The sequence below is a fragment of the Copidosoma floridanum genome, unplaced genomic scaffold, assembly GCF_036245765.1.
Source record: "Copidosoma floridanum isolate Cflo_tuat_1 unplaced genomic scaffold, Cflo_Japanese_pri ptg000019l, whole genome shotgun sequence".
Lineage (NCBI taxonomy): Eukaryota > Metazoa > Arthropoda > Insecta > Hymenoptera > Encyrtidae > Copidosoma > Copidosoma floridanum.
Window position 1 is genome coordinate 17,436,562 of NW_028321896.1, and position 27,773 is coordinate 17,464,334.

General features: G+C 44.8%; 1 protein-coding gene across 1 annotated transcript in view; it reads right to left on the reverse strand.

Moving 5' to 3' along the window:
- Dscam3 (Down syndrome cell adhesion molecule 3) overlaps nucleotides 1–27,773 on the reverse strand; it is a 117,659-nt gene that overhangs the window by 20,830 nt on the left and 69,056 nt on the right. Inside the window, exons 4-5 of the mRNA XM_089592983.1 lie at nucleotides 18,915–19,101; nucleotides 13,893–14,035 (exon numbers count right to left, since the gene is read on the reverse strand). Of these exons, the coding sequence (XP_089449109.1) occupies nucleotides 13,893–14,035; nucleotides 18,915–19,101 (330 nt within the window). The remainder of the gene's footprint in view (nucleotides 1–13,892; nucleotides 14,036–18,914; nucleotides 19,102–27,773) is intronic.

Below are 27,773 nucleotides of genomic sequence, written 5' to 3' on the forward strand. Positions count from 1 at the left end.
AACCGTCGCTCTTTGATGAAAGGGTTTTTTTGCGAAGGGAGAAGGGCTGTGGCCTTTTTCGACAAACTTGATACATTGAGGTGGGAGTTCTCGTTGACACGAAATAGCTGCGCGAATTTTATTTGTAAATTAATGATAACGTTCATTTTTTTAAAATGTAAATCACACTTTTTTTCTTTTTTTTTTCATTAGAAAAAAAAAAAGCTTGGATTACAGTAGTAGAACAAACATTTTTTAATCTAAACTGTAGTTTAGTAAGAAAAAGAAATTTCACACTACATTGGCAAGGTATTTGAAAAAGGTGCTTTCTAACTGACAACGTAAATTATACTTTATCACTTTTTTCTAATTAATGATACAATGAGGTAGTCAAGGAATGGATGCTAGGGCTACGTTAAACTAAACGTATCAAAGATTTGTGTGGTGAAATAAAATAAAATAAATAGTTGAAAAAGTCACCAGAATTTTTTTCTCCCATCGAGGTTGCGAGATTATTTTTTTCCACAAATCAAAACAATTACAAAGCCAGAGAAGCTCGCAGCCCCTCCAGATAAAAATCTTCCTCCCCAGATAGCGTCACCAGCGGCACTCGCGAAAGCCCAGTTTGTTGTCGTCGAGAGTTAAATTAACCCGAAAATTGCAATACAGATAAACTGGGGGCAGGAAGGAAATGTAAAAAACGCTTTTAAATTAACGCCCCTTGCACCCCTCGAACCAAGCTTTTTTCCCCCCTCTCGAGCTCGTTATATACCCTCGACCTCCGAAACAATCTGTCCGCTGGAAAATTTTTTTTTTTCTTCTCTGCCACTATACCGCGTCGCAAGAACCAATCTCGTATCCAACACGCAATGAAATTTTCCCTCTTCGGCTCTCGCTCGTCCATGGAAAACGCGAGCAATAATAAATTCATATGTGTGCAGATTGTGCCTGCTTGTTTTCTTCCTGTTCCTGATTTCGTTATTTTTCATTTTATTTTTTTTCTATCTTCAAACCATTGTTGTTCTCCATCAGCGAGTGATCAAAAACGTTACGCCACGGTTTTTTGTACAAAATCTAGTTGTAACACGAAGGTAAATGCAAGTAGAACGAACGAAACTAAATTTCGCGTGAAAATAAAAAAAAAAAAAAATTGTCATTTATTCATAAATCCCCATAGAGAACGAGCGAGGGGGGGGGGTGGTACAATTACTCGTGACTATACGTGCGACAGGCAAACCTCGCGTCTAATTCGCGAATTTGTGTACAGGAGAGCCGTTTCAACGGCAATGTATACACACGCGTTTATGATACACGAGAGCCGTGTGTAACTCGCGTGTCGTCGAAAAGCCCTGCCTAGTCCTGCAGTGAAATATTTTAGGTAATACGGACGACACGGGGTGGAAAATGAGATGGGACGCGGGACGAGATGTGTGCATGCGTTTGGGGTGCGGCGACGTTATTTCGTTACGTGACGTGTCCTCCACTGGACGGTTATGCAAACAGTCGCCGCTTGTAACTCGATAGTCGCGCCTGGGTGACAATGACCATCAACCGGACCGATTACCGGGGACGCGCCGATTTAATTTTCGCCATCGAGAAAAACCTTTTTTTTTTTTTTTCTTTTAAATTCCACTATCACGAATTGCGGGAATTGAGAACTGATGTAATAATCCGGCAGGGCTCACCGCGTTGCCGTCACGGGGGAAGGCGACTTGTTAATGATTTGAATTAAATTCCCGTTCCCCGACTCTTTGCTCCCAAAACCTCAAGTACCTATACGTATACATTATCTCAGCGTGTATATAAATTCACACGTGGAGCCGCAAAACTCGAAATTTGTAAAAGCACCCACCGTTGAAATCCTTCAATGATTTATAACTTTGGTAAGTATAATCGCACACCGTATCCGTGCGTGCACACCTACGTACTCGACGCAATCAAACTCACTTTTTTTCTTTGTCCACGTACGCACAGAAGGACGGGCTCATCCATCATCCGTGGGAAACGGCGCGTTGTACAGTATAACACAGCCAAAGCTCATCAGCGAGTGTCATATAACCGAGCGTGCACCGATGGATACGTATACGTTGCAACCCAAGCTCGAGCGGTCAGCGATCTTTCGCGCGGACACTGTCGCCGTCTCGACGATACATTACACTCACGCGCCGGGAAGTATGGTAATAAACTACGACAAGTCGACGAGCGTATATATATATATGCGTGTACACGGGAATCGATATTAATTGCATTGTGCGTGGACGCGGTACAGGTACGTAAGCACCGAAAGTTGAGTGCGAGGGTGTTCGATCACGAATACCCTGAAAATTGATTTTGAGCGCGCGAGAGCTGTGCCATTGTTTGTGAACGCTGTATGGATTTTTTTTTTTTTTTTTTTATTATTTTCATATGTACCAACGGAGTGTGCAACAACGACCACGAGTATACGCGCATTATTTGTTTTGACGCGGGTGGAAGAGACTTTTCTTCCAATTTCATGACTATCGACTGTTGGGCTCAGAAGGATAAAAGTTGGGAATTTTCATAAGGAGAAATAATGGTTGTGCTCCTGTAACATATTCCTATCTGACGTGATTTTTTCAAATACTCCGCAACTAAGTATTCTTACATGTTTCGTCCTGAAGAGTAATCCTTTTCAGGGTTGCTCATAATTTTTTCATAGTGATCGCAAATAACACCCGAATTGCATAGCTAAAATGTTTTTATGGTACTGTTATTTAAAGTGGTACTTTTATTTATTTATTTGTTGTTTGTTTTGGAAACAATGCTACATTCTTATTTTATATGAATACCAAGAATGCTCAAGTCGAGTATTTTTTTTTTCCTTGTTTGTGAAGCATAATCAACAGTCAAAAGTTCGACATCAAAATGCTACAATAAGCATTTTGAACTTTATTTGCCAATACTCAACGTCATATTCGTGTTTTTGTTGTACTTGTCGTTAACTAGCTGATCCACGAATGTCAATTGACACAATTCAGTTGGTAAGCACGAATGTCATAATCTTGGGACCACATACGTTACACACCATTTGAGATACGATATACTTATTGTGATATCGTCGATATTGATAATAAAAATTAAATGCTCTTCAAAGCATTCCCACAGTACGAGTCAACAAGTAAATCTTTTTTTTTTACAAATTAACGCGCCATACACCCATTCGTTCCAATGAATCGAGGAATGGGCATGTATCGCTGCACGTAAACACACACAATTATCACGATGTATGGGCTCGCGTAAAATTATTATTTTCACGAGGCAAACAAACAAACGCTCTCACTGCTATGCCAACAATAATTAATAAGCTTTAAAATCACGCCCAAATAAACCGAGTAACAAACAATCCTCGGTTCCTGCCGCGTTCCACGATAACTCGCAATGTCCTTCCGCGCTCGTGCGCCACAATTACACCGTGTGATAATAATGATAATGATGGCTTCGGTCGTGCGTATGTATACTCATGAAAAAAAAATTACGCGAATGGCAAGCGATGTCGTATACACCTCCTCCAAACAGCCGAAAACCGTAAACGTGTGTATTTTATATCCTTGTGCATCGAGCACCCTTGCCCCGTACCGTGTACACACCGACCGAGCCATAAGCAAACAAACGTCGCAGATACGTTATCTCCATCTTGAGCGCAAGGCAAGGGTTGGATTTTGTTTTTTTTTTCGCCAACGTCCCGAGATATCGCCTCTGGCTCGTCAAGAGGATCGCTCGTCTCCGAAGGATCATCGGTGAGGGGAGGGGAGAAATGAATATTCCGGTGTAAACAATGAAGAAGAAAAAAAAAAAAAAAAAAAAAACGAGGAGGAGAGGTGTACACGCGCCGAGGAGGGTATATACACAGCCGGTGTGGTTCGGGTCGAGTGCAGGCGGATATAGAAGAATCGACGGCAAAGATAGCGGCGCGAGAGCAAGGGAGGGAAATTAAAGGGGCTTCTTTTTTCTTCTCTCTGTTCCCGCGTCCCATCGAAATCAAGTCCTTTGGTCTGGTGCACAGTACAACACAGCGGACTCGAGTGCCGATGTCATTTCAGATAAGTTTCTCTCCCACCGCCTTTCAGAGCCTCTCCTTTGGTCGCGCTGCTGTTGCCATACGCGCGCGGGTGCAGTGTACACGAGGGGGGGGGGGAAAGCTCGAGACGGGTCGAGAGGGCTCGCTCGGCTAACTAGGCCCTAGCTGCTGACGGATGGCTCTCCCTTTTCCGGCTGCAACCAAGGGGTCGGAGAGGGTTTGTATCAAAAGAGCCGAGGAGAGGGCAAATACGAGAGAGGCGATGCGCGGCCGATAAAGAGGCGCGAATACGCTAAATGCTCGCTCTTTCCGTCTGTTTATCTTTTTAGAGGCGCTCGCGCGACACGCCCTCCGTCTTTTCCCGCCCTACTTGTGTGCGTATCCTCGGCATGAGGCTGCTTTTTCATGCAATCACCGGCAATCAGAGTCTCGCGCAGTTTCGCGAGGTGTGCTCTCCTGATGCTCTTTTCGACGAGAGTTTCGCGAGGCTTCGAGTGCGGGGGGAGATTTTGCCCTTTGGTTCTCGGGTCGGGGAGGGCGAGGGATCAAAGGGCCGAAAGCTCGGAGTGAGTGTTTCATTCGCAAGTGGTTGCGAGCTTTTGGGGATAGTGGTGAAACTTTGGGACTTTAATGATTACGATTGTTGTTGCCAAGCGTGTGGTAGGGGTGCAGAGTTTCTCGATAGCCGGGAGTTTTTGTTCAGGACTTTGATGGAAATTGTAAAATTTGGGGGAAGGACGGTTCGAAGGAGTAGGCTTTCTCGGGTGGTTCGAGGTTCTCTGGACTGTCATTCTATGCTTACTTTTTTTGGTAAAACGCAAAAAACAAGTGATAGGCCCAATTTTGCTTACAATTTACGAGTGTATGTGATTAGCATGGAGAACTTTTAAAACGTTTAAATTGTCAATATTTGGTACTTGGAACGTCAATTGAAATTGCATAAAAGTAAAAAGTTGCGGATGATTAATCAAGTTAACTGACGATAAATTAACATTTTCTTCCCACCAACTTTAATCCTATTTGTCAATTAATTAATTACCTTAAAATTAATCTTATTTCTTGTAGAAATGGAAAGCTGTTGATAATCATTATTTTAAACGAAAGAAAATAAGGGATCCGTTGATATGCTAAGCGTGGGATCGCGTCTCAAAGGCATTAAAAGCACCTCACCAAAGGCTCCGTTTCGTTTTCAACTTCCCCCCCCTTTTTTTTCTTTTAATTCTTGCAATTCATTCAGACCCAAGGAATAAAAAACCTCCTCGTTATGAAAATGTAAAAAAAAAGGTCAAAGCAACAGTACTGCAAAATAAGCTCAATCACGTTCCCGATGAAAACCCAACAATCCTCATCTACGTATACGTTTCGAACTGCCATACACCCACATATGACATCAGTCACAAGAACGAACATCCCTCTCCATGCATTTTACGAGGTCGCATATGAATTCAATCCCAGTATATTCACGAGAGCCTTTAAAATGTATCACCATACATCAGCACACACGAGCTGTTGAAAGCAGCATATCGGAGAGCGAGAGATACGGTGGGGGGGGGGGATGCGAGGCTCGTTCAAATAATTAAGCGCGTAATTACCACGCAGTCGTCATCGCGCGTTTTAATGAAGAGCTCCACCACGACGCCAAATGGCAAAAGATAAACCAGGTGGGGACGCAGCAGATGCTCGCGGGTGCGTTTACAGAAAAATGAAAAAAAAAAAAAAAAAAAAAAAGAGACGCGTGGGAGGGGTATCAAGGCGCAGCGCAGAGAAATAAGGAGCCAAGGGGTCGTCACTCCTTTCGGCTCGTTTTTTCCACGCGCACCCACAGCCGGAGTCACCCTCGCGCGTATCGCGACCCGTGAAGAAGTTTACTCGCGACAGAGGGGCCGAATCGAGAAAGGGATGGGGTCCCCGTTCCTGATTAGTCGACCATTATCGAAGAAAAATTTCCAGCTCGCCTATGTATATAGGGTGGAAAAGCAGGTCCTTACAGGGACTGGCTTATACAAGCTTCGATCCCCTTTGCCGTGGATGCGGTATTAATTTACACGGGTTGACCGATGCGAAACTCGTGACTCGAGGAATCCGATTGGGAGTTTAGCCGCGTCCTCAAGCTCGTCGATCGAGTTTCTGCGTGTGTGTGCTAGTTGTCGCGTGTAGGTGAGGATGGGGAGAGAACACTCATAATTGGACTTACGCGTGGCGGGGTATTGGAATTCCGCGCTGCCGCGATTTTCCCCCCTCCCTACGGAACGTGCAGCTAAAGCAAAGTTTTCCCTCGTCCCTGGATGCCCCTGCGAGTTTCTTCATTTTTTGCACGCGATTGTTTTCAAAGTTTTCTTTCCTTCCCTCCCTCATTGTTTTTTACCTTATATCTGCTCGTGGCGCACGTACCTTCGAATCAATTACAGACTTCTGTTCACCCCGACGCGTAAAATCACCCCTCCCAGTCCCAATGGTAAGAGCCGTGAAAAGTTGTTTTTGCCTGAAGAAAAACAAAAAAACAAAATACAAGCCCAAGCGAAATATTAAATTTTTAGAGAAAAATCTCATAGCGTAGCAAAAACGCGAGGGCTCGCTTCCGTTTCGCGGTGTGTGCGTATACACCATCGCCTTATCCCGCGCGCTAATGAAATCGTTGCCTCACCCCCCTTTACTTTTGCGCCCTTAATGAAAAAATGACGAGTCAGAGAGCATCGAGACTCTCCTAAAGTTAAATATCCCAAGGATTCACCCAAGGGTTGGAAATAGACGCGCCGTGGGCAGGGAGGCAGAGATAAGTGCTTCCCCCCTTTCCGGTCTCCTACAAATACGGGCTAACGTATATATATGAGGTATTATTCTTTCATTTTTTATTTTTCAGGATACCCAAAAGTGTTAAATTTAAACTCTAAGCTACACATCGTCGAGGTGTCGAGCTCCCGTGTAGGCGGAGCTACCTGAGAATAATGTACTCAAACACAATTAGTCATGTACAAGTCACTGCCAAAATGATCCCACTACTGACCTCTCCTATTGAATTATAATTGCGCTCGGGCCAATAGTGAAAGACCGAAAACACATTAGTGCAAAGTGGGGATATTCGAAAGTGCGATGAGACCACCGTCCCTCAGTCCTCAGTAATTCTATCGTGGAGTGTTCTAGTGTCCAGTTGTAGTCACCGTTCTCATTGTGAACTGAATTGGGACTAGTGAAAGCGGAGTTTACTTCAAAGTGAAAAATGAAGAGAACCTTTTCCAGTTGGTGCAGGAAAACTAGAGCGTCTTTCCAATCCCTTCGGCGCGGATCAAATGACGACCAGCCGAGTAGTGAGGTAAGTTTCGAATTAAATTAAAAATACATTAAACTTTTGCCTCGAACATTTGCCTACATTTATAATACTGGGGTGCATCACAAAGCTAGTTTTGTACTACCTCTGATGTAGCGTTATGTCTGATTTTCGAGACACCGGTGTTTTCGGGCACAGCTGCTTCTTTGCACCATTTATTTTTTCTGCACGCCTTTTTTTCAAGTATTTGCTGTACTTTTACGCTGATTGAAGCGTAAATCCGCCATGTACAGCATTAATTTTTCCTCGTGGGTGTACGAACAATTGGTTGAATTCGGCGCATGTGCGATTATCTCTTTAAGAAAGTAAAGATAAGATAAGCTCTCGGAAAAATGTATCATTTCGAGTCGAGGAAACCGGCGCGTTGAAGTCAAATCTTTCCCCTGGGACCGAACGACAGGTGCTACGTGTACTTGAAGCAGGGAAAAGAAACCAAGAAAGTTAAATTTCCCGGCTCGTGTGCATGACGCATATTACATTCGGAATTTCGGTGATTACAGTTTCGGAAAACCGGGAAGGGCCCTTTTTCTTTTCATCAAACGAGTAATGTTGCCCCGACACAAGCGACAATTAAGAGTTCTTGATATATACAGTTATAAAAATGTAGTTGTCTTTCTGCGGCCAATCAAAAAATAACGATTAACGAAAACCTCAAACGTTTTGCCTTTCAGGTTCGGAGACTTGCCAAGTACGAGAAGAACGTGGGAACCGACGCGCAAAATCTGGCGTCGGTCAATGGTGACGCCAAGTCGCACAAATCCCGGTTATGGGGTCTTTTGCGAAGGTCTTCCTCCCCGAGTCATCGCGTCTTTGGCGTAAATCTGGCGCGGCTCGACGAGAACGGCCTGCCAAAGCCGGTCCTCGTCATGCTGCAGCAGCTCCTCGCCAAGGGCCCTTCCACCCAAGGCATCTTCCGCAAGTCTGCCAACTTGAGGGTTGTCCGGGAGCTCAGGGACCAGATCGAGTCCTTGGGTGACACCAGCTGCCTCGAGGATGCGCCCGTCTTCGCAGTGGCCGCTCTACTTAAGGACTTTTTGAGATCCCTGCCCGACCCCCTTCTCACTTCCCACCTCTTTTCCCTGTGGATGGCTAGTCTCGAGTCTCCGGACCCCATCAAGACGATCAAAAGGTACGACCCATGATTTTTACCGCAATGGAGCTACCTCATCATGTATGATTGTGCATATATTTATCATTCGTTTGGTTTGTAGCATTCTGGACCGTCTACCGAGAGAAAATTACACGCTGCTGTCGCATCTAATCCGCGTGCTGCACCGCATAGCCCAGCGCTCGGAGCACAACCTCATGTGCGCGAGTAATCTGGGCGTGTGCTGTGGACCGAGTCTGCTTTGGTCCGAGAGTCCTTCGGTCAACCAGAGCCGGGCGATTCCTGTCCTCGCGGAGATGCTCATCCGGCATTACGAGGTCCTGTTTGGCGAAGGGGTCGACCTGCTTTTCGGCGAGGAGCGAAGTGACAGCGGAGCCGAGGACAGCACCGACATTCTACACTGTGAGCACCAAACTTTCCTTCACATCCACCAATGACTTCGTAACAATTGGTTTTTAATCGTTTTTTCTCTCGTTTTATTGTAGCTGATGGGATTTCCCTGGACAACCTTCATTTAACGGAACCTCCGTGCAAGGATTACATGTCCTTATCGAGGAACTCTGGGCTGACGCTCTCAGACGGCGAGATCTTTGTGCCCGAATCGCTGGTGAGCTCCGAGGACTCGGCTGTCAAGCTCCAAGAAGCCGAGAACCCTAAGGAGGAGGTCTTGTACCGGTGGAGGCTCATAAAATTCACGGAGATCATAGTGGACTACAAGAGATCGTCGCAGCAGGACGCCAGGCTGCGAATAGGCAGCGAAAACAGTAAAAGAGGCAGTAGCATAATCGGTGACAATGAAGATGACGAGCACAAGCAAACGTGGCCGGAGACGCCACCACCTCTGCCTCCCCGACGCCGCCACTCGAGGCCCGTTCACCCTAAATTTTAGGGTAGGCGCGAACTGGCCACTGCGGCCATCCCTGTCCCTTTATCGTCCTCCAGCGTAACCTAGGGTGCCCATTGTGACTAGGCACTTGAGATCCGTTGTTGAAGAAGAAAGTTACGTTTGGTTTTGGATGCCGCTGCACCCAGGGACACGTATCAGGGCTGTTTTATTTTTTCTTGTGCTTTTATCCATGGGACTAAGTAGTTATAAATTGAGTTGAGACAATCAAAGAAAAATATCTTTGAGCTCGAAAATAGTTATAAAAAAAAATGTACTTTTAGCCAATAATCAGGCTGTTGAATACAGTTACCAGTGCCTATAGTCGAACAAACAAATTCTTAGGCCAAGGGAGACATTAATATATAAAAAATCATAAAAGATAGTTGACGAATGTGTTAAAGTGAAGTAGCTTTTTCATGTGATATTAATTTTAAGTTTATTGCTAATATTAAGAATGTACAGCGTTTAAATGTAAAAAAATGTAATCTGTATCGTAGCATTAAAATCTTTAAGTGTAATTTAGTTTATAAGTAGATTGTATCATGGTCAATAGAATTTCTAAATAGTGTATAATTAGTTTATACGTGGTATTTGTACATATTAGGTATATATTTTTCGTCGTTATAGTTTGTAATATTACAAATGTCAGTTAACGCAAATTATTTACTTGATTTCACTGTCAAATAAAATTTTATTTCGAATTTATACATAAATAAACTTGGTTTTTCACTCCATCCCATACAAATTACCCGTATCCTACGATAATTTTATTGATAAGTTTTTCGAATAATCCTTGCTTGTATGGGTATCTATTTTTATCATAGCCAAAGATGTGTAGCTTAAAATTTGAATTTGGCACTTTTGGGTACCCCGATAAGTAAAAAACAAAAGGAGAGTTTTTTTTATAACTTAAAAGCACTTGGACCCACAGAGAGATAACGTCACGAAACTAAACCTCACACCGCGCAAAAGCGAATGATGAAAAACAATTGAAAAACGATCTTAAAACATACTAAGTTGAATACCTTTGTACGAACAAAAGACGAGAGTTAATTCTAAATTTGCTTTGTCAATCGATGCTTTGTAAAATACAATTATCGCCTATTCCGTTGAACTAATCAATTTTTTTGTTCTTCAATGATTGATATAAAAAAGACTACAGGGAGTTTCTGTCCCACATTAGACACGTTTGTAATTGTGTTAAATCTGAAGAAACTAACTTTTTGGTTACTCTACAGCCTTCATACGCTGGTTTTTTCCATTAAAAAGTGTTTAGTATAGTGGAACTGATGAAATACTGGGTCTACCATAAATTTGGTTATTCCAAAAATTATGATCAACATCATACCGCAAGACGCTTCGTTAAAGCCAGAAATTGAAACCATCACTGTTAGAAAAATTCTTAAATTTAAGAGATATTTCAGAGACATTTGTATCTTAAGTTTTATAATCAAGTAACTGAAAATAATTTAATATACAATATGGTAAATTTTTTAGATAAGCTTATGAAAGTTAATAAAAGCATGTAATAAAATCAATAAAACTTAACTGAAAATAAAATTTGGTTACCTTTCATAATTTAGTAACTGAAAATAATTTAATATACAATATTATAAATATTTTAGAGAAGCTTATGAAAGTTGATAAAAGCATGTATTTAAATCAATGAAACTTAACTGAAAATAAAATTTGGCTACCGATTCTCAACATTCATACAAAATTTTTATTTATTATTAAAGAAGTTCTTAAATTTTAGAGATATTTAAGAGCCACTTCTAACACAATCTTTATAATTTAGTTACTTAAAATAATTTAATACAGGATATTATACATTTTTTAGAGGAACTTATCGAAACTTGATTAAAGTATGTATTAAAATCGATGAAACTCAACTGAAAATGAAATTTGGCTACCGATTCTCAACATTCATACAAAATTTTTATTTATTATTAAAGAAGTTCTTAAATTTAAGAGATATTTAAGAGCCACTTCTAACACAATCTTTATAATTTAGTTACTTAAAATAATTTAATACAGGATATTATACATTTTTTAGAGGAACTTATCGAAACTTGATTAAAGTATGTATTAAAATCGATGAAACTCAACTGAAAATGAAATTTGGCTACCGATTATTGACATTTTTAAAAAATATCTATACTTCGAACGTAAAATTTAATAAATTTTAATTTTTTACTAACTTAAAAATATGAAGACACAGAAAAATTAATAAAAAAAATATTTAAACATTAAGCAGATTTTCATATGTTTATGGATGAACATAATAACTTTTGGCAACATTGGTGTTCAAGTAGTAATTATTAAAACATAATTGTCAATATCTCTTTGGAATGATTGCAATACAGTTATTAATTTTAAAAGTAATGAGACTAGATTATATATGTACAAGTTTTTGTCTTCCTCGCGCACGTTCAAGTTTAGGTGAGCTGCTAAGGTACTGGACTACGGCGCAAGAGATCAGGGGTTCAAGACCCCGCTACCACATATATTAATCCACCCCTTTTTTCTGATTCAGTCATGAAATAGGTACTTTCTTATTATTATAAATAATCAAATGCGAATCTTATAACTAATTGTTACGTATATATATATAGTACAAGGACCATACGTTTACAGCTATCAACATAATTGCACTAATAATAAACATTAATAATAAACGTAAGGAAATTTTTTTTATGAATATTAATAATATTTTAATAATTTTTTTTTAAACACATACATCTTTATTTTAAAAGATATGTTTTTTAACTACTATACAAATAATTATTACTTTTACATATTGATACCTAAATAATTAATACTCTTTTTTATTAATTTTATAGATATAGTTCTTAAAATTACGATATTCTATTGGTATTAAACTCATAAACTATTTATTAAATTTAAATATTGTTTTTTTAAACCTCAAAACTGGTTTATGAAATTTGCTTCCAATACATAAATATTAAATTTAATACATATTTTTCTAACAGTGAGGCCTACGCTCATGAGATTGCGGATGATATTAGTTTGCCGGTGCGTGTCGGAGGACCCATACATGTATAAATATACCCGTCTCTCACTTATTGCGGGTGTAGGTATTTTACACGTAAACGAGGTGAAGGAGGGGGATGAAGGAAAAAAGAGTAGTCAAGAGAAACGGAAAAGGTGGGGGTGGAGGGCGAGGGTAAGGGGCCTAAGTAGGTGGTGCGCTCGCCGATCACGCTCCGGGGAAAAACAAGGAGCGAAAATTCGCAGCAGCTATGCCAGGGGTCTGTACGTCTATGTATACATTTATATACCGTGTGTCTTTCTCTCTCTCGCTTCGGGGCGGAGGAGTAAGGTCCCACGGCTGCTTCGCTCGCGCGATTACTCTCTCCCCCGGGATCATCCGGAGCACTGCGATTGGCACGAAAATCGAAGGATTTACAGCGCGCCCGAGTTAATTCCCGCTCCCCTTTCACTACCTTACACACACACACACACACAATCTTCGTCTCTTTCTCTCCAAACCACCATCCTCTTCTGTTACATATGTATACACATGTACTAGTGGAGTGCACGTGGTGCCGTATGCTCGGGTATATACTCGATGCGTCGGCTCTCGTCGATTTTCGATGGCGCCACTACCCCCGGCTTTGCTCTTCTTCTTCCCCCCCCCATTCTTAGTCTTTGAGCACTATGCTCTTTGTGTATGGTCCGAGGCTCGCGTGCCCAAAGGTGCATGTGCATAGCTGTGAAATAATGCTCGGGAGTCGCTAGATATTCTCAAAGCGGAATCTCTCAAATTTACCGAGAGGATTTCTATGTACCTATTAAAAGTCCATTTTTACGTGACAGATCCCTCCTGCGCACAAATAGCTAATAAAACATTATATATTCGGGCTTGTTGTCGTCGTACATTATTTAAACAGATCAGGAGAAGCAGGTAGTCGTGGTTGTTGTGCGTTGGATGCAGGTGAGTCTTTGGAGTAGACTCGGGAGAGCCATACTTACATACCATCGAGCGAACGCAATCCACTCGAGCACGTGTTTTCAGGCCACTTGATATATTATACAGTTGTACGTATGTTACATTTCCTCTTTTTGCATATATATCACCACTGCTAATAATCGAAAGGGCCTTTCGTACGTATTTTTTACCAAGAGTATCAAAAAAAAAAAAAAGAGGATGGATTAATTAATCGAAAGTACCTACGTGTGGGGAAAAATCGATTCCTTTTTTCTTTTCAATTGGAAAAAAAAAATTGGATGTGTAAAAAAGATACGTGTATCGAACAGGACAGGGTGCAAAAAGCCGGTTTGGAGGCTCTTTCGGAGCCATTCGCGCGATGAGGGAAAAAAAAAGAGTTCCCTTTAAAATCGACGACTACGACGACGACATGCTCTTTCGCTCTGGCTGTCGCTTCGGAGCACGCGTCGCGTGAAAATATCACTCGGGCGTAGCGCGAAAAACGGAAGGAGGGGAAAAAAGCTCGGTTTTTCTTTTCAATAAAAGCCCGTTTGGAGGAGCGGGGGGGGGGGGCAAGGAGCAGAACAAATTGACATTGATTACCTGCTCGAAGGGTGACCTCTCGCGAGAGCACCGTGCCGACCGAGTTGGCCGCCCGGCATCTGTAGCGGGCGTTGTGCATCTCCGCCCGAAAGTCCTGGGCACGGAACGGCGGAAAGTACAACGTGCCATTGCCCAGCAGTTGCCTGAAACACAACAAAAACAAAAAAAACCAAATAATAATAATGAGAACAACCATCCGCTGTACCTCCGTTTGGGGTGCTTTCAAATTTTACTTATGTACTTTTTCACCCGTCAACTCTTGGACATATACCGTTAAGTGCATATGCGCCGTTGCGAAACAATTTGCTTGTCTCTCTGCTACCTGCAGCATAATACCTTAAATTTTACCGGTGATGAAGCTACTTTACTCCACCCTGTGCTTCGTATTTATTTATTTTTTTTTTTTTCAATCCAAAAGGGGATGATTTCGTTGAAGGTCTTGGAGAAAGCGTCGAGTCGATGCCTCTGCGAATTATCTTTTTCTTTTTTCCCCCGACCGCAAGCTCAGACCCGTCGTCAGCGCGCTCATCCACCCCGACAACTTCTTAAGCGGCAAAAGGGAAGAAGGACACAGCTAAGACTCTGGCTTAGGTCTTCTTAAAAGATTATCTCTCGAGCTCGGGGTAGGTGTGATAAATCGAGCCGAGGTAAGTTTACGGTTCTTTAGCGCATACACGCTGACAATACCGTGTATCGGCAGGTGCGAGCAACAAATTATTGTCTACAACTACGCAGTTGCGGAGATGTCGAAGATCCAATGCGGATACCATGTATTTTTCTCCCCTTCTTTCCCTCCCCCTCTCTAGGAGAAAAGGGACAGGAAAATAAAAGGATCGCGTCGACAGTCGGAGAAATGCGAGAAATTCGTGTCTCCTCGTCCGTGTTCGCAGAACAGGGAGGGATTGAGGAAGCGCCAATGTCATCCCTGGAATTCACGGCGCGTGACTACTAGCTCGATCCCTCGCTAAGTAGACTATCTCGTCCTTCCCCGCGCCACTCCTCGGCCAACATCCGTACACCACACGGTGTATACATGTACAATAAAAAATCGTTCGCTCGAGTGATCAGCCGAGCGTTAAAAAAGCTCCTCGGCCTCGACGCGATTATAACATAACGAGCCGTGCGATATACCTCGCGAAGCCGTCGATGTCTCGTGAGTTTTTTTTTTTCTTCTCATTTCCCGTCATAAGATGCGCGTATATATAGGGCTGAAAAGAAAACAGATAACTTAAATGAAAAGTAAGCGCTAATTGTACAGCCGAGGGTCGAGAATATAATATAAGTATCAAAAACACCACAACTGCATTACGCGAATCAGTTGTGACTAGTCTCGAGCGGCTGGCCGATTAGTCGAAATTACCCCGTTGTCTGCACAAACGGGCGGAAACTAGAGTATACATATACGGAGCCAGCACGTATACTTATGGCGGGGGGGATAAAAATTGAAACAGACGCGCGGGAGACCTTAACTCGACCGCCGACAGACGTCGTCGTCTTTGCCTTCTGTATATACGTATCGAAAAGGATACGCGCGCGTGTGTGTACGGACGCGCTTTAGGCGAGCCAACGAAGATTAATGGCCGGTTTCCTCGACACCCCCCCTCCCAAGCGTGTGTGGGCGAGAAGGGGCATCCATCGATCTTTGCCGCGAGTTCACGCGCTAGCGCCCACCAGCCCGAGAAATGTCCGGGAGGAAAGAGTTACCGTGGCTTTGTATTTCGCGGCTCCCTCGTGCTCTCTTGTTACATCGTCGTCATCTTTATCGATGGGGAGCCCAACGCGGATGGATCCATCTCTCTATCGTCATCTGTCGGGGGATGTCGGGAAATTTTCTCTTCGGGCCCAACTTGGTGGTGCAAACGGAGGTATCCGGAAGTCGCGCGCGCGTGTATGGAAGATGAGTCGGGAGAAAATGAAGAAGCTCGGGTTGTTGGAGCGGCACTTTGCTACTCAGTGTTATACCTCTTTATTATGCGCCATTGAGTTGCCGCGCTTGGGGAAATCGCGAGGATGCACCAAAAGTGGGGGTTTTCCCATCTTTTTCTTCCCCATTTTTCGATGCGAAGAAAAGATAATACTTGCCGTCCGACCATACATTTACTCGTACTACTGGCCGCCTGTACACAACCAATTCTTCTTGTACTCGCCACGGAAAATAATTTAAAAAATAAAAGTACGCATCGCCTGACCGTACGTTTACTCATACTACTGACTGAGTGAGGAAAACGGAGAACCCCCGTGGTCCGACCATACATTTACTTGTACTACTGACTGCTATACCTGCGCACGCAACGGCAGTGCGAACATTTGTGACTCTGTTAAAACTCTTCCCCCAGCCACCACATAAAGAGACCCAGAGATCGTCACTCAAAAAAAAGGGAGAACAAGGATCATTTGCACGCGGTACGCGTACCGCCTGTCAATTAACAAAAGCACCGTCATGTGTGGCGCTTCCGAAATAACAATGCCATAGCGCTCGATAAAGAGAAAAGAAGACGTTCCGATAATGGGACGGCAAGCCAGTACCACGGGACACACCCCCAAGGACTCTTAGAAAAATAGTCCTGGCACACCTACTGTACATACATAGAGTCGCGCGCTGGGAGATGATGGAAATCGTAAATTGAAGCGTTGGAAAAGAGAATCTTTTTACCTTATTTCGTGGAAAACTCCTTTCTCTGGCGTCGAAATCTCGATTGACCATTCCCCCGCTCTCTCCCACAGCCCGCGATTGTTCCTTTGTGCTTTTTCCCGCGTAACCGTGTGCGCGTGTACTTCCATCTCTTTTAGCGACTTTGTGCCCACTTTCACGAGTTTCCCACCGCGGACGGACCGTAACGGCGAAATGGAAAAGTTTCACACCCGGCTTGTATCGGAAAACCAATTTTACGATGCAGAGAGGGAGAGTGGGCTTTGTGTAACTGCACGGCCGGAGCTTAGGATCGCGCGGATTGCCCCGACCACTGCAACTTTGGGAAAGGGAATTTTCTTCCCTAATTTTTTCCGTTCCACTTTCGGGGTTACTATCATTTTTTTTTTTTTTTTTTTTTTTTTCGAGATAGTAGGTACAGTAATTCGTATTGTTGCACCGTAAATAATTTGATAAACAAACGAATAGATGCATCACGAAATATTTGACGGTCGCTCAACATCAATCAACTTGACTATAATTTCAATTGATGGACACCCAAAGTCCTACGTGCCGTCAGTTACTCCCAAGTTGACGCGTCCCTCATATAAACGCCGGTATAATCCCCGAGGATCCCCCGGTGGCAGATAAGAAAGCCGGCGGTGAAAACGGGAGTGGGAGAATCAACAGATTAACCTTCCGGGGGTGTACACGTGTATATACACAAAGGGAATTCCCGAGCCCTGCCGTTTACAGCCCATCATGCAAAGCGATGAGCTTCGAACGATCATTTCGATTAGGACAAAACAGCTACTCCCGCTCACCGCGGTATATACCCCCTCCCACGGAGGAAGGAAAGGGAAAGTAATAAGGCGGGCTGTGCGCAATAATAGTCTCGGCGCTCCCGAGGCAGATTAAAGCGTTTATATACGCCTTTGGAAACCACCACCGTCGGGAGTTGGGAAACTTTGCCCCTCGCCGATTTACATGCTCATAGCCCCTTTATATATTCCTCGCAAAACCCCCAACTTTTATTTGGCTTATTACGTCGCGTCGAGAAAAAACAGTTTTTTTTTTTTTTTTTTTTCTCCATAAAGTTTCCCAAGGCGGAAGTAATCGACACTCGCGATCGAATAAACATACAAAGCTTCGACAGAGGAATTGTACACGTCGGCAAAACCTCGCGTCCGGCGATACACGAGCTCTTAAGATCGAAAACGAGCTGTGCCTCTCCTTTTTTCGGCTGAATCAGAAATTTCATTTCGCGGAAAGGGACCAGCCGGAATCTCCTCGAAAGTGGAAGTACAGTGCAAAGGGAATCTGATAAACGGCGGTCGGTCGAGAGTTGCAGCAGCGAGATATCACTGACTTGGCTCTTCGCGGAGGGGGCACTCGGGAGGGAGAAATAGAGAACAGAGTCAAGAGTCGGAAGTTCGATGGCACGCCGTCGCCACTGCACCTGCGGGAGGGAGGCCATTTCCTCCGCTTAATCGAAACGTAGGGGGGGGGGGTTTCAGGAAAAGCCGGGCTTCTTGACCTCTCGGACGGAATTTTCCGCGGCGCGGGAAAGTGCTCGTGAATTCGAAATTGGAAAAACCCTACCGGGCTGCCCCGGACCGCCGCGAGATTGCCTTTCAGGGCGGCTCTTCCTCCGTTAAATCTTCGGGCGACCTTCATCTATTTTAAATCGAGTGAGCCGTGGGAAATAGAGGAAGCTAGTCACCGTTGACTGCAGGAAAAGTTGAAAAGTTCTCCGAGTTGACGAAGCGGGGGAAAGGGGACGTATGCGCGTGGGAAGAAAGATCGCCTTGGATGACGACTGCTACGGTATTTTCGGAAAGTTACCGCTCATTTACAATGGAGATTTCGCGTGATCGCTCGAGTCTTGGTTCTACATTAGAAGAAAGTACGTTTCTTTTTTTTCTTTTTTGTTTTTTTTTCTTTGGCCAATGATGCGGAGTCAATTGGGTCGCACTAATTACACCTCGAAACTATTGAAATATCGATCGAATCAAAAGTAGAAATCACAGTACTGCTGCTAATTAACGCGCGGTTCATTAAAACACGTGTCGAAAGCCACCAAGTGAGACTGAAACGATTCCTTTTGCTCAAATGGTTGTTGCAAGCGATTGTCAAACTGTTTTAACTGAAGGTAGTTTTCAGGAAAGTATATTTCGTTACGATGACATATCATCCTTTGTACTCGATACCCTACTATTTTACGCTACTATTGCTACCAAGTCTAATATACCTGTTTGTATCATTGTCTATCTTTATCATCGAGTCGACTGGATTGTCAAAGGCTGCATCTTATGAAATTGACACATATATATATTTACTCATCTCGGAGATCCAGACGTGGCTCGAATAAAGTAAATAAATGTATATCCCACCTGAGTCCCGGCACGGCGCTGACCGATCTCTGATCGGGACTCGTGATCCAGGTGACGTGGGGCGTCGGGCTGCCGTGGGCCGAGCAGCTCAGCTGCGAGCCCGTCGTGTTCGAGAAGACGAGCGTGCTCGGCGGCTCCAGCACGAACTCGGGGCCCTGCTGTCCCAGCGTCGCCGCCGGCTTCCATCCTGAAACACGCCGTTTCCAATTAGTCCTCCATTCAGGAGCATTAAGCGTAAAAAAAAAAAAAAAAAAGTAGATTTGGGCGGAAAAAAGAGGAAAATAAAAAAGTCCATCCCTCGAGAAACTCAAGGGGAGGAGCGGATGAAAACGCTGACTCGCTCAAAACGGTGGGGGGCTGCGGGCCGAAGCTCGAGAAAAATCGTAGCAGTCGAGCAATGAATGGCCCTACGGAGAAACTCGCACGTGAGGTGAAAGCCCAAGGCTGGGGCCATTTTTTTTTTTTTCTGTTTCCTTTCGTCTATTCCCGAACAATACGTGATGTACCAGGGGGGGTTGGCCGGGTCGTCAAAAATTACTCCAGTGTTGGCACTTTTTACGCGCTATCTACCGGCGCGACACACACACGCACCTATAGTTGTATAGTTTTACGCCGATCGATGCCGGATGTATATATATACATATAGGTTCTCGGGCGATGGTATTAGCAGCACCGATGGTGCCAGTCGAAATAATTCATCTCATGAATTATGTAGCCCCCGAGACTGGGATATCCCCTCCCCCGGACCCCTCGATCTCCTCTTCGCCTTAAAATCCGATTTGACACGAGAGAGAACTCTATCTGTCCCTCTCCCTTTCCGTGCCCATGTGTGTGTGTCGTACGGCACACCATAAATGGTGGAGGGGCAGGTGCGAGAGCTACACATGCAATCCCGTCACGCGCAGTGCTAAATCAGGATTTCGCGTCACGAGAGAGGGACTGACTGGAAGGGAGTGGATAGGGGTACGACGGCACAGAGGGAAGAAGGGCAAAAGGCACCGATGGTAAATACGGACACATAAAAAAAACCTGTATCCGTACGCGTGGCGACTTTTTACGGAAACCTGGGACTTCCCGGCTTGACCCTTGCGCCGTACACGCGCACAGAGGTTTAAAAGCGTCCCCTACAGCGCCTTCAGCTCTTGTAGTGAGTGTTCATGTATATATACATATAAATCTCGCGTGGGACGCGTCTTGATATTTCCGCTTCGGTTCTGCAGCCTCTATATACGGGAGTGGTTATATTATATGTGCATTGAGGTCATTACGTGGTTGTCGTCCGAGGGAAGGGTTATAAGCTCTGGATGTATATTTAGGTACACCAAAGCGTATACGTTTATCGTTGTTCACGCGTATGGAGCTCGGATTTTCTCTCTTTTTTTTCTGTACACAATCGCGCCCTTGTTTGGAATTTCCCCGTTTTTTCCACTGTAAAATGGACAAAACGGTACTACAAAAAATTCGGAAAAGTGTGCCAGGAAGCGCCCCTACACGTGTATGCTTTCTTTCCATTTTCCCTACTACCCAGCATTCGTATATGAGGTGCCTTTCATCGCGCAAAACAACTACTCGCGTTTCCATCTCGGGTACTTGTAGGTATACATACTACCTATATGTACTCTCACATTGAACGAAATAGCGAGTAATTATCATGCCCCTCGCCGCGCGTTGTTCAACCGAAATATCTTCAAGAACGAAGTCGGGCGGACTAGTTGTTTTTTTCATTATTCGCGCTGTAGGTACATTTTTTTTCCAATACATTGCGAGTGCAGTGCAAATATTTTACTTGCACCTCGAGAAATGCCGATGCAAAAAAAAAAAAAAAAAAACAACATTTTTTGCGGCACGTGTCTCTACCCTTACTCTCGCTTCAACTGCATTATAACAGACATCAGCGTCCCATATATTCGCGCGTGTACGGTACACAGCACAGTAATTCGGTTAAAAGTCGCGATGCGCCCCGTAAAAAAAACGTGCCCCGTCCGTCTCTGCGGCGCAAACTCGTTTTATACGCTTATCCGAGTACCCTACGTGCGATATATTTTAGGAGGCCTCGATTCGGTGCACGTCCACGCGCGTGCATCCCCCGCGGTCCGACTTTTTCCTTACTCCCGGGACACGGCCACCCTCTCCCTCCCTTTCGAAATGTAGTGTATATAAAAGCTAAGATGCAGTGCTCGGTAGTTTAGCATTTTTATCGATAAGAAGGAAAGAAAGAGAAAAAAAAAAAAAGAAAGGTACGTAGGTATGTATAGTAACGGCGCCGCGTCAGCAGGGCCATTATACACGCCCCTCGATTTTCGCGCTGCACTGCAATCACGACCCTATATACCGCGTACGTATAGGATACCGGCGCATCGGTGGAAAAGAAGAAGAAAAGGAGGAACTTGGTGGTCCCGACTTTTCACCGCTTTCATGCAAATAGTACCGTCTGTGGGGGGGAGGAGGGAAAAGGGTTCGAGAGGGTTGGGGGTTTCCTTTTCCACCGCGAGTTTTTCCGCGATCGAGCGCAAAAGAAAAAGTTTTCCCTTTCATCTCCGCGCGTCCAATCGCCCAGGTACGACCCGAAGTTTGCGTATGGGGGTGTAGGTATATATATCGCCAGGAGGGGATCGATGTATACCTCTGGGGGGGAAGGGGGTGGAAAAATCGAAAGGGACTGATTTACGGTCCACGAGGACAATTCGGCGGCTCTTTTGGAGGGGAGGAAAAAGTGCCCATAGGGTTTTTCTCTCGGGTTATTATTGCCGGTCTCGCTCGGGAACAATTGAATCCTGCCCCGAGACTCACACGAGGTACAGCGGAAAAGAAACTCCGACGGCTAGGGGTTGGCGAATGAAAAAGTGTTTACTCGAGACGAGCGAGTGACGCGCGCGTAGGTGGGGGGGGGGGAGCACATACGTGGCTCAAAGTTGTTCCGTGGAGCTGGACTTTCCTGCGCCATCTCTCTTTTGTAATTTTTCGCGGTACGCGCGCGCGCTTTTCTTTTCGAGGGGAAGGAAGCTCGATGTCGACTTGGGGGGATGGGCGAATAGAGATAGAGAGAGGAACTTTTGCCCTGTACTCGAGTTTCTTTCTTACTTGCGCAAAGTCGAGCGACGCACTGATGTGCCGTTCACTTATGCACTTGGATGCACGTATACATATATGTACGATGGAGCAAGCTCGTCCTTCCGAAGTATCGTAATGACATTTCATCCCGATGTGCGAGTCTCTTTGGGGGGATCGCTCGAGCCAACTTTTCATCGTTTCCTCCGTACATTGTACACCAGCCTTGTTTTTCTTTACTCCCTGATGGCTCCGAGTTTTTCTAACTGCGCGCACTTTGATGGTTTTTCTTGATTTTCTCTCTTCGTCAGGATGGTAATGGAAAAGCCATCGGATGCTATTATTTGCTACTTTTTTAAGGGACTTTTTTTTTTTTTAGTTCGCTATACGTACTGCTTTGCAACAATAATTACTGCATTCGTGCTGCAAAAAAGCTATAGTATTACAGCCCAAAGGTGGATTGAAAGAAAAATCCACCGTACCGATACGAAAAGGAAATTCGATCAAATGCTCCATGATGGAAAAAAAAAAAAAAAAAGAAACATCTCTCTCACTGCAGAGTCAATGGAACTTGCAAGTGGATAACGTCGTCGTGCAGTTTGATCGAAAAGTATCGTAGCTATACAGTATCTGTACAGTATCATACGTGTAAGGGATGAACAGACAGCGCGACGCTATATAAACTTGAAATCACGCGTGCATTGTATATTTTATATTAGCACGTTTGTTTGGTTGTACCAGTTCTTACATTGGCCTATCCATGGCTCCTCGATTTTACTGCTAACCATCAAGCGTGTACACAGGGATGAGTACACACATCCAGTGGAATTTGAAAGGGGGGGGGGTTCTGGTTGAAAAAAAAGAGGCGGTGGGGGGTGATCGACGTATGCACAAGCGCACGCTGCGTTTACGCTACTTTGACGAGGCCGGAGGAGAAAAAGGGAGGAGGCGACACAATGCCAGCGTGAAAACAATGCCGGGCCCTTCAAACGCGCGGACAATGCGAGCTCACAACAACGCGGAGGTTCAATACACGCGCGGGGGGTGCAATATTTATATCGATACCGGGACCCGCTCTTTCTGTTTCCTCTGGTTCCGTGGGTGGGGTTGTAACTTTTTTTTCTTTTTTTTTTTTTCACCCGTACATCTTTCCATTTGATATGAAACTTTTTTTTTGTTTCTCTAGGCGTATTTGGATCTAGATTTTTTTCAACCTTTGGATGGGCATCGCGGGCTTTTTGTAGGCCGCAATTGAAAAATTCACGCGTTCCACGAACGATCGTGAGATGGGTAGTTCAATCTGGAAAAATGTGCGTGAAAAAGTTGGGGTACATTCGAAAGCAATCGAAAGAGCCTTACATGAGCTTTAATTGTAGTTCCGATGAAGTTGAAATAATTGATTGAGTCGATAACGTGTACTGAAGATTTTTCATCCCATCGGAACAACTGAAATTAAATTTTTTCTACAGCAACTTTTTCACCTTTTCAGCACTTACTTTTCTTGGCAATTTTTTCTGTAGATTAATGAAAAAAAGTGCATACATCCGGGGAACACCACATTTGCTCTATCTGCATATACGCATGGCTTTCAACTGAATCCGCATCCACGGCAAACTTTTTTCCCGTATCAAAGGGCCACCGCATATACAAAGCGTATCGGAAAATCCTTTGAAAACGCAAAGCTGGTCGGATCGCAGTGATAACGAATCCCGATTTTAATTGGCAAAAAGTAAAAACAACAACACGAAAATGAAAATCCCTTCAACGCGGAGTAAAGAAAAAAAAAAAAAAAAAAAAAAAAAAGGTATAACTTTTCAATCCCGCGCATTTGCAGTTTCGCGAAAATTTCATCGTATACCGATGCATGACGAGCTCCGATAACTCGATTTATCGGTCCGGTTCTCTCTTCGCACTCGATTTTTCCAGCAGCAGCGGCGACAGTAGCCAGTAAATTATACGTTCCGCCATAGGGAGCCGAGCGCAGGGACAAACACGAAAGAGAAGAAAAAACGCGCACCGCAAATAAATTACACCGCAGCACCAGGCCGGAGGTGTAGCGCGTATGTATGTATGTCACGGACTCGTTTCCACGCCACAGGTATCGATCAAAATCACTCCTCGGCGTACACGAAGTGCAACCGTACACGCGAACCTAACTACGCCGATCACTATTGTGTCGCGGAGCATAGAGAGAGAGAGAAAAAAAAAGAGAATATCATAAAGAGAAGCAAACGCCCACGCAGAGTAAGCCGAGACAGCCGTCTCCGAGGAGGAGCTGAAAGATCGTATATAATTGCGAATTCGTTGACCCGCGAGGCACTCGAGTGGCGCTCACACACCACCGCGTGCAAGGGAATGCCAGTCGGGGGCTTGGAGAGGGGAGAAAAAGAGTCCGCGAGCTCGGTGAATAGCCAGCGCGAAGGAAGGAGAGAGAAGGGGCGATCGTTTATTTTTTCTGGCAATTATAACCTTCCTTGAAAAGAGTCTTTCACCCTACGTCGCATATATATATATATATATACTTATTTCCATCTCGCGAATGCGACTCTTTTGTCACTTGCGCGTATATATATTGTGGGAGGTTCGCGTATCGTGTCCTTGTACGACACATACACGAGTGAGAGGGAAGTGACTCCAAGACGCGCTTGTAGCGGAGGGATAGGATATCTGCAGGCACGTGCGCGCTTGGGCAATAATTTGTTATTACCCTGGGGGTGTTACGTTACTACCAGCTGTAGAGTGTACGGTAGCTGGACCCAACTATCTGGCCAAAGTTACGTGCATCGTCTGCGCGTCGTCGAGGGTGAGGTTGTGGTGTATTTTGCGCTCGATGCGTACCGCGACGGGTTTAAATGCTTGTTAAAATACAACTTTGTCTTCGATCAACATTTTGCCAATAGCAGCATTCGTCCAAGAACCATTGTACGAATTCAATGAAAAAAAAAAAAAATATATCTTAATGGCTCGTTTTACAATTTTGGGAAAAGGAAAAAGAAGAAAAACGCGATGAAAGCTTTCCCACGCGATACACGCACCCTCCCGGGCTTTAAATTTTAAATTGAATGGAGCCCCTTTCGAAAGTCCACGATACACTTAAAGGGGCGCGAAAATCAAACGTGTGTGGAGCGATCCCTTCCCCGTTTGCCTCGTTTTTTTCTTCCCTCCATCGTTCTCTCTTTCGCAAAACCAACGGCCGTAAGCGCCAACATGAAAAAGCACCTTTCACCCCCTCCACCCTCCCACTGCACCCACAAACTCAGTAGCATCTATACAGATAGCGGTTTCTTTATTTCCCCTTTTGAGGAAGGGGGGGCGTCTTCGGAACGACTGAACTATACTCCACTTGCAGGGCTCACGGATGTGGGGGGGAGGATGGGCTTTTGAAAACCAGGGGGCTGAATGGGCCGACGATTGCCTCCGCCACCGGCGCGTAATGACGATTTACAACTGATAACTGCCCGAGTGCTCCCTTCAAGCCGGAAAAGGCCCCGAGACTTCCGGAACTGCATTCCACGTATGTGTATACCTATACTATTCATCATTTTTTTTTTTGTTTTACGTATAGTCACGCGGCGAGGAGTTTGGCGAGGGATAAGCGGCGCGCGGAGGGATTTCCTTCTCTTCTTTTTGAGAAAAAGCGGAGCCTATGGAAGGGTGGTAAAAAAAGGACCGAGGGAAGACACGACTGGCAAAGGCGTAATTAACAATGCGCCTGTATATGTACCCTTTGCTCCTGCCCACAAAGCCTCGATCTAATCGTTGCAGCCGTTGACGCAATTTTTAAATTTTTGACCAGTATAGCAAAACACTTAATCGACTTTACATCGGTAAATGCACTCTGATGCAAACTGCGTATCGATAATGACGAAAGTTTCGACTGCGCATTGTACAAAATCAATTTTATGATTATGTGCTAACACAACTGTTCAGTCTTTCCCCCTTTCCATTAAAAAGCCAATCTCTGCCCGTCAAACGCATTGTGTTGCACCGAGATACATTTTTCAAGTAATTTCAGTTGATTTTAAATACACTTTCAGCTCGCAACGAACGAGTTTCATTAAAAAAACTCGACAAGCAAAAACCCCCTTGTAACGAACGTAATTTCCAACGCACGAACACCTGCACCGTAAAAAAAAGGCGTCTCTAAAAATCAGCGTCTTCTCGAGGGAGTCCCCCTTTTCTTTTTTTTCATTTCGTTGTACATTTACACAGCTGGAGCGAAGGTGTCATAATTAAGAACTCGGCGCTATATATACAATACACAAGGATCGGGCCTTTTTTTTCCTCCTTTGCCGGCGTCTTTTCGCGGGGAGAGGGGGCGCGTCTTGTTTGAAATTTTTACTTGGAGCTCGTTAGCGCACGTGGCCGAGCATAATTAGCGCCCAACGCCTCGCCAAGTATATTTGCATCCATGTGACGCGAAAGGCAGATTTTTTTTTTTTTCTTCCCCCCGATGCACATAGACTTTTCTCTTTTTTCATCCCCAGCGAGGAAAGGACTGAAAGGGCATTTCCGGCATTCATCGCGACATTATTAATTGCAGAGCTACAGTCGCGGGGTTTTGAAAAGAGGACGACTGCGCGAGCGTGTGTTTGTACACGGGAGTGGAAAAGGGCTCGGGATCGCTGATTGAATGCGCGTCCAGGGGAGCCTACGCGACGACTCCCGTGAAAGCTCCCCCCCTCCCCGCCTGTCTTTGCCCGGCTATTCAATTTCTTTGGCAAATAGTGATATGCGCTCCGTCTGATATGCTCGTCGGGGGCCTAATTCATCCAAGAGCCTTTTTGTTTTTTCTTCATGCCCCGAGTGTGTTTGCTATACTGTTTTTTTTTCCCCCCTTTAAATCCCACCACTACATTCATTGCTATCGGCACATTAAGCGGAATCGCGCACCTGTATACAACTCGTGGGTCTACCCGAGGTAAAACCGATGGCCTCCGATAAAAATTGATGAGTTTTCCTCGAGTCCCTAATCCCGTGTGGGTGCGTATTAATAGCGTTAAAAACCCGATCCACCCCCTGTTACCCTTGAGCGAATCAAACCCATCGGAGGGCTCGTGATCGTAAATCGGTGTTTTACAGCGGTCGCCGCGAAAGAGGAACGCGAGAGGGTGAAACCCTGGAGGAGCCGAGGTCATTGCAGCGGTGTGGCACGGAAGATCGGCAGTGAATTATTTAGCGACCAGTATGTACGCGTGTAATCCCGGTCGCACGAGAGGGACGAGAGGTGGCCGGGCGCCCGTATATATATATATATACCAGTGCCGGCGATGCAAAGCAGAGCTTCAAGAGCACAGTGGAGTGTAGAAGGGGAGGGAGGAGGGGTTCGTTCGTCGGAGGGACATCGATGACACTATACATATTGACAAGACACTCGAGACCGGCTCTGCTTGCCTCGGCTCCTCGACTGGCTCGCTCTCTACGTATACACCCTGGCTCATCCTCTCGACCTCTCCCTGCACCCCCCCTATATATATGTATACCTGTTTGCCACTTACTTGCGCGCGTAGCTACGCGTATTCGGCTCTCCCACGCAGCATCAATCACGAGCCATCACGTGGCATTACTCCCTCTGTACGTATATACACGACTATTCCGCAGCGCAGTGTATCGTTAGTGGGTAGAATTTCAATTAACCGACCCGGGGATTATTTACACGATACTGATGCACTGCCATGTACCAAACTATTTTTTTTTTTTTTTTTCGTCATCCGATACAACGATGCGTACACCCGGGGGGGTTGGACGCTTCGCTCTCGGACGGGTGGTGACTTGGTTCGACGTCCACAGATTTGCACTGAATAATCTGCT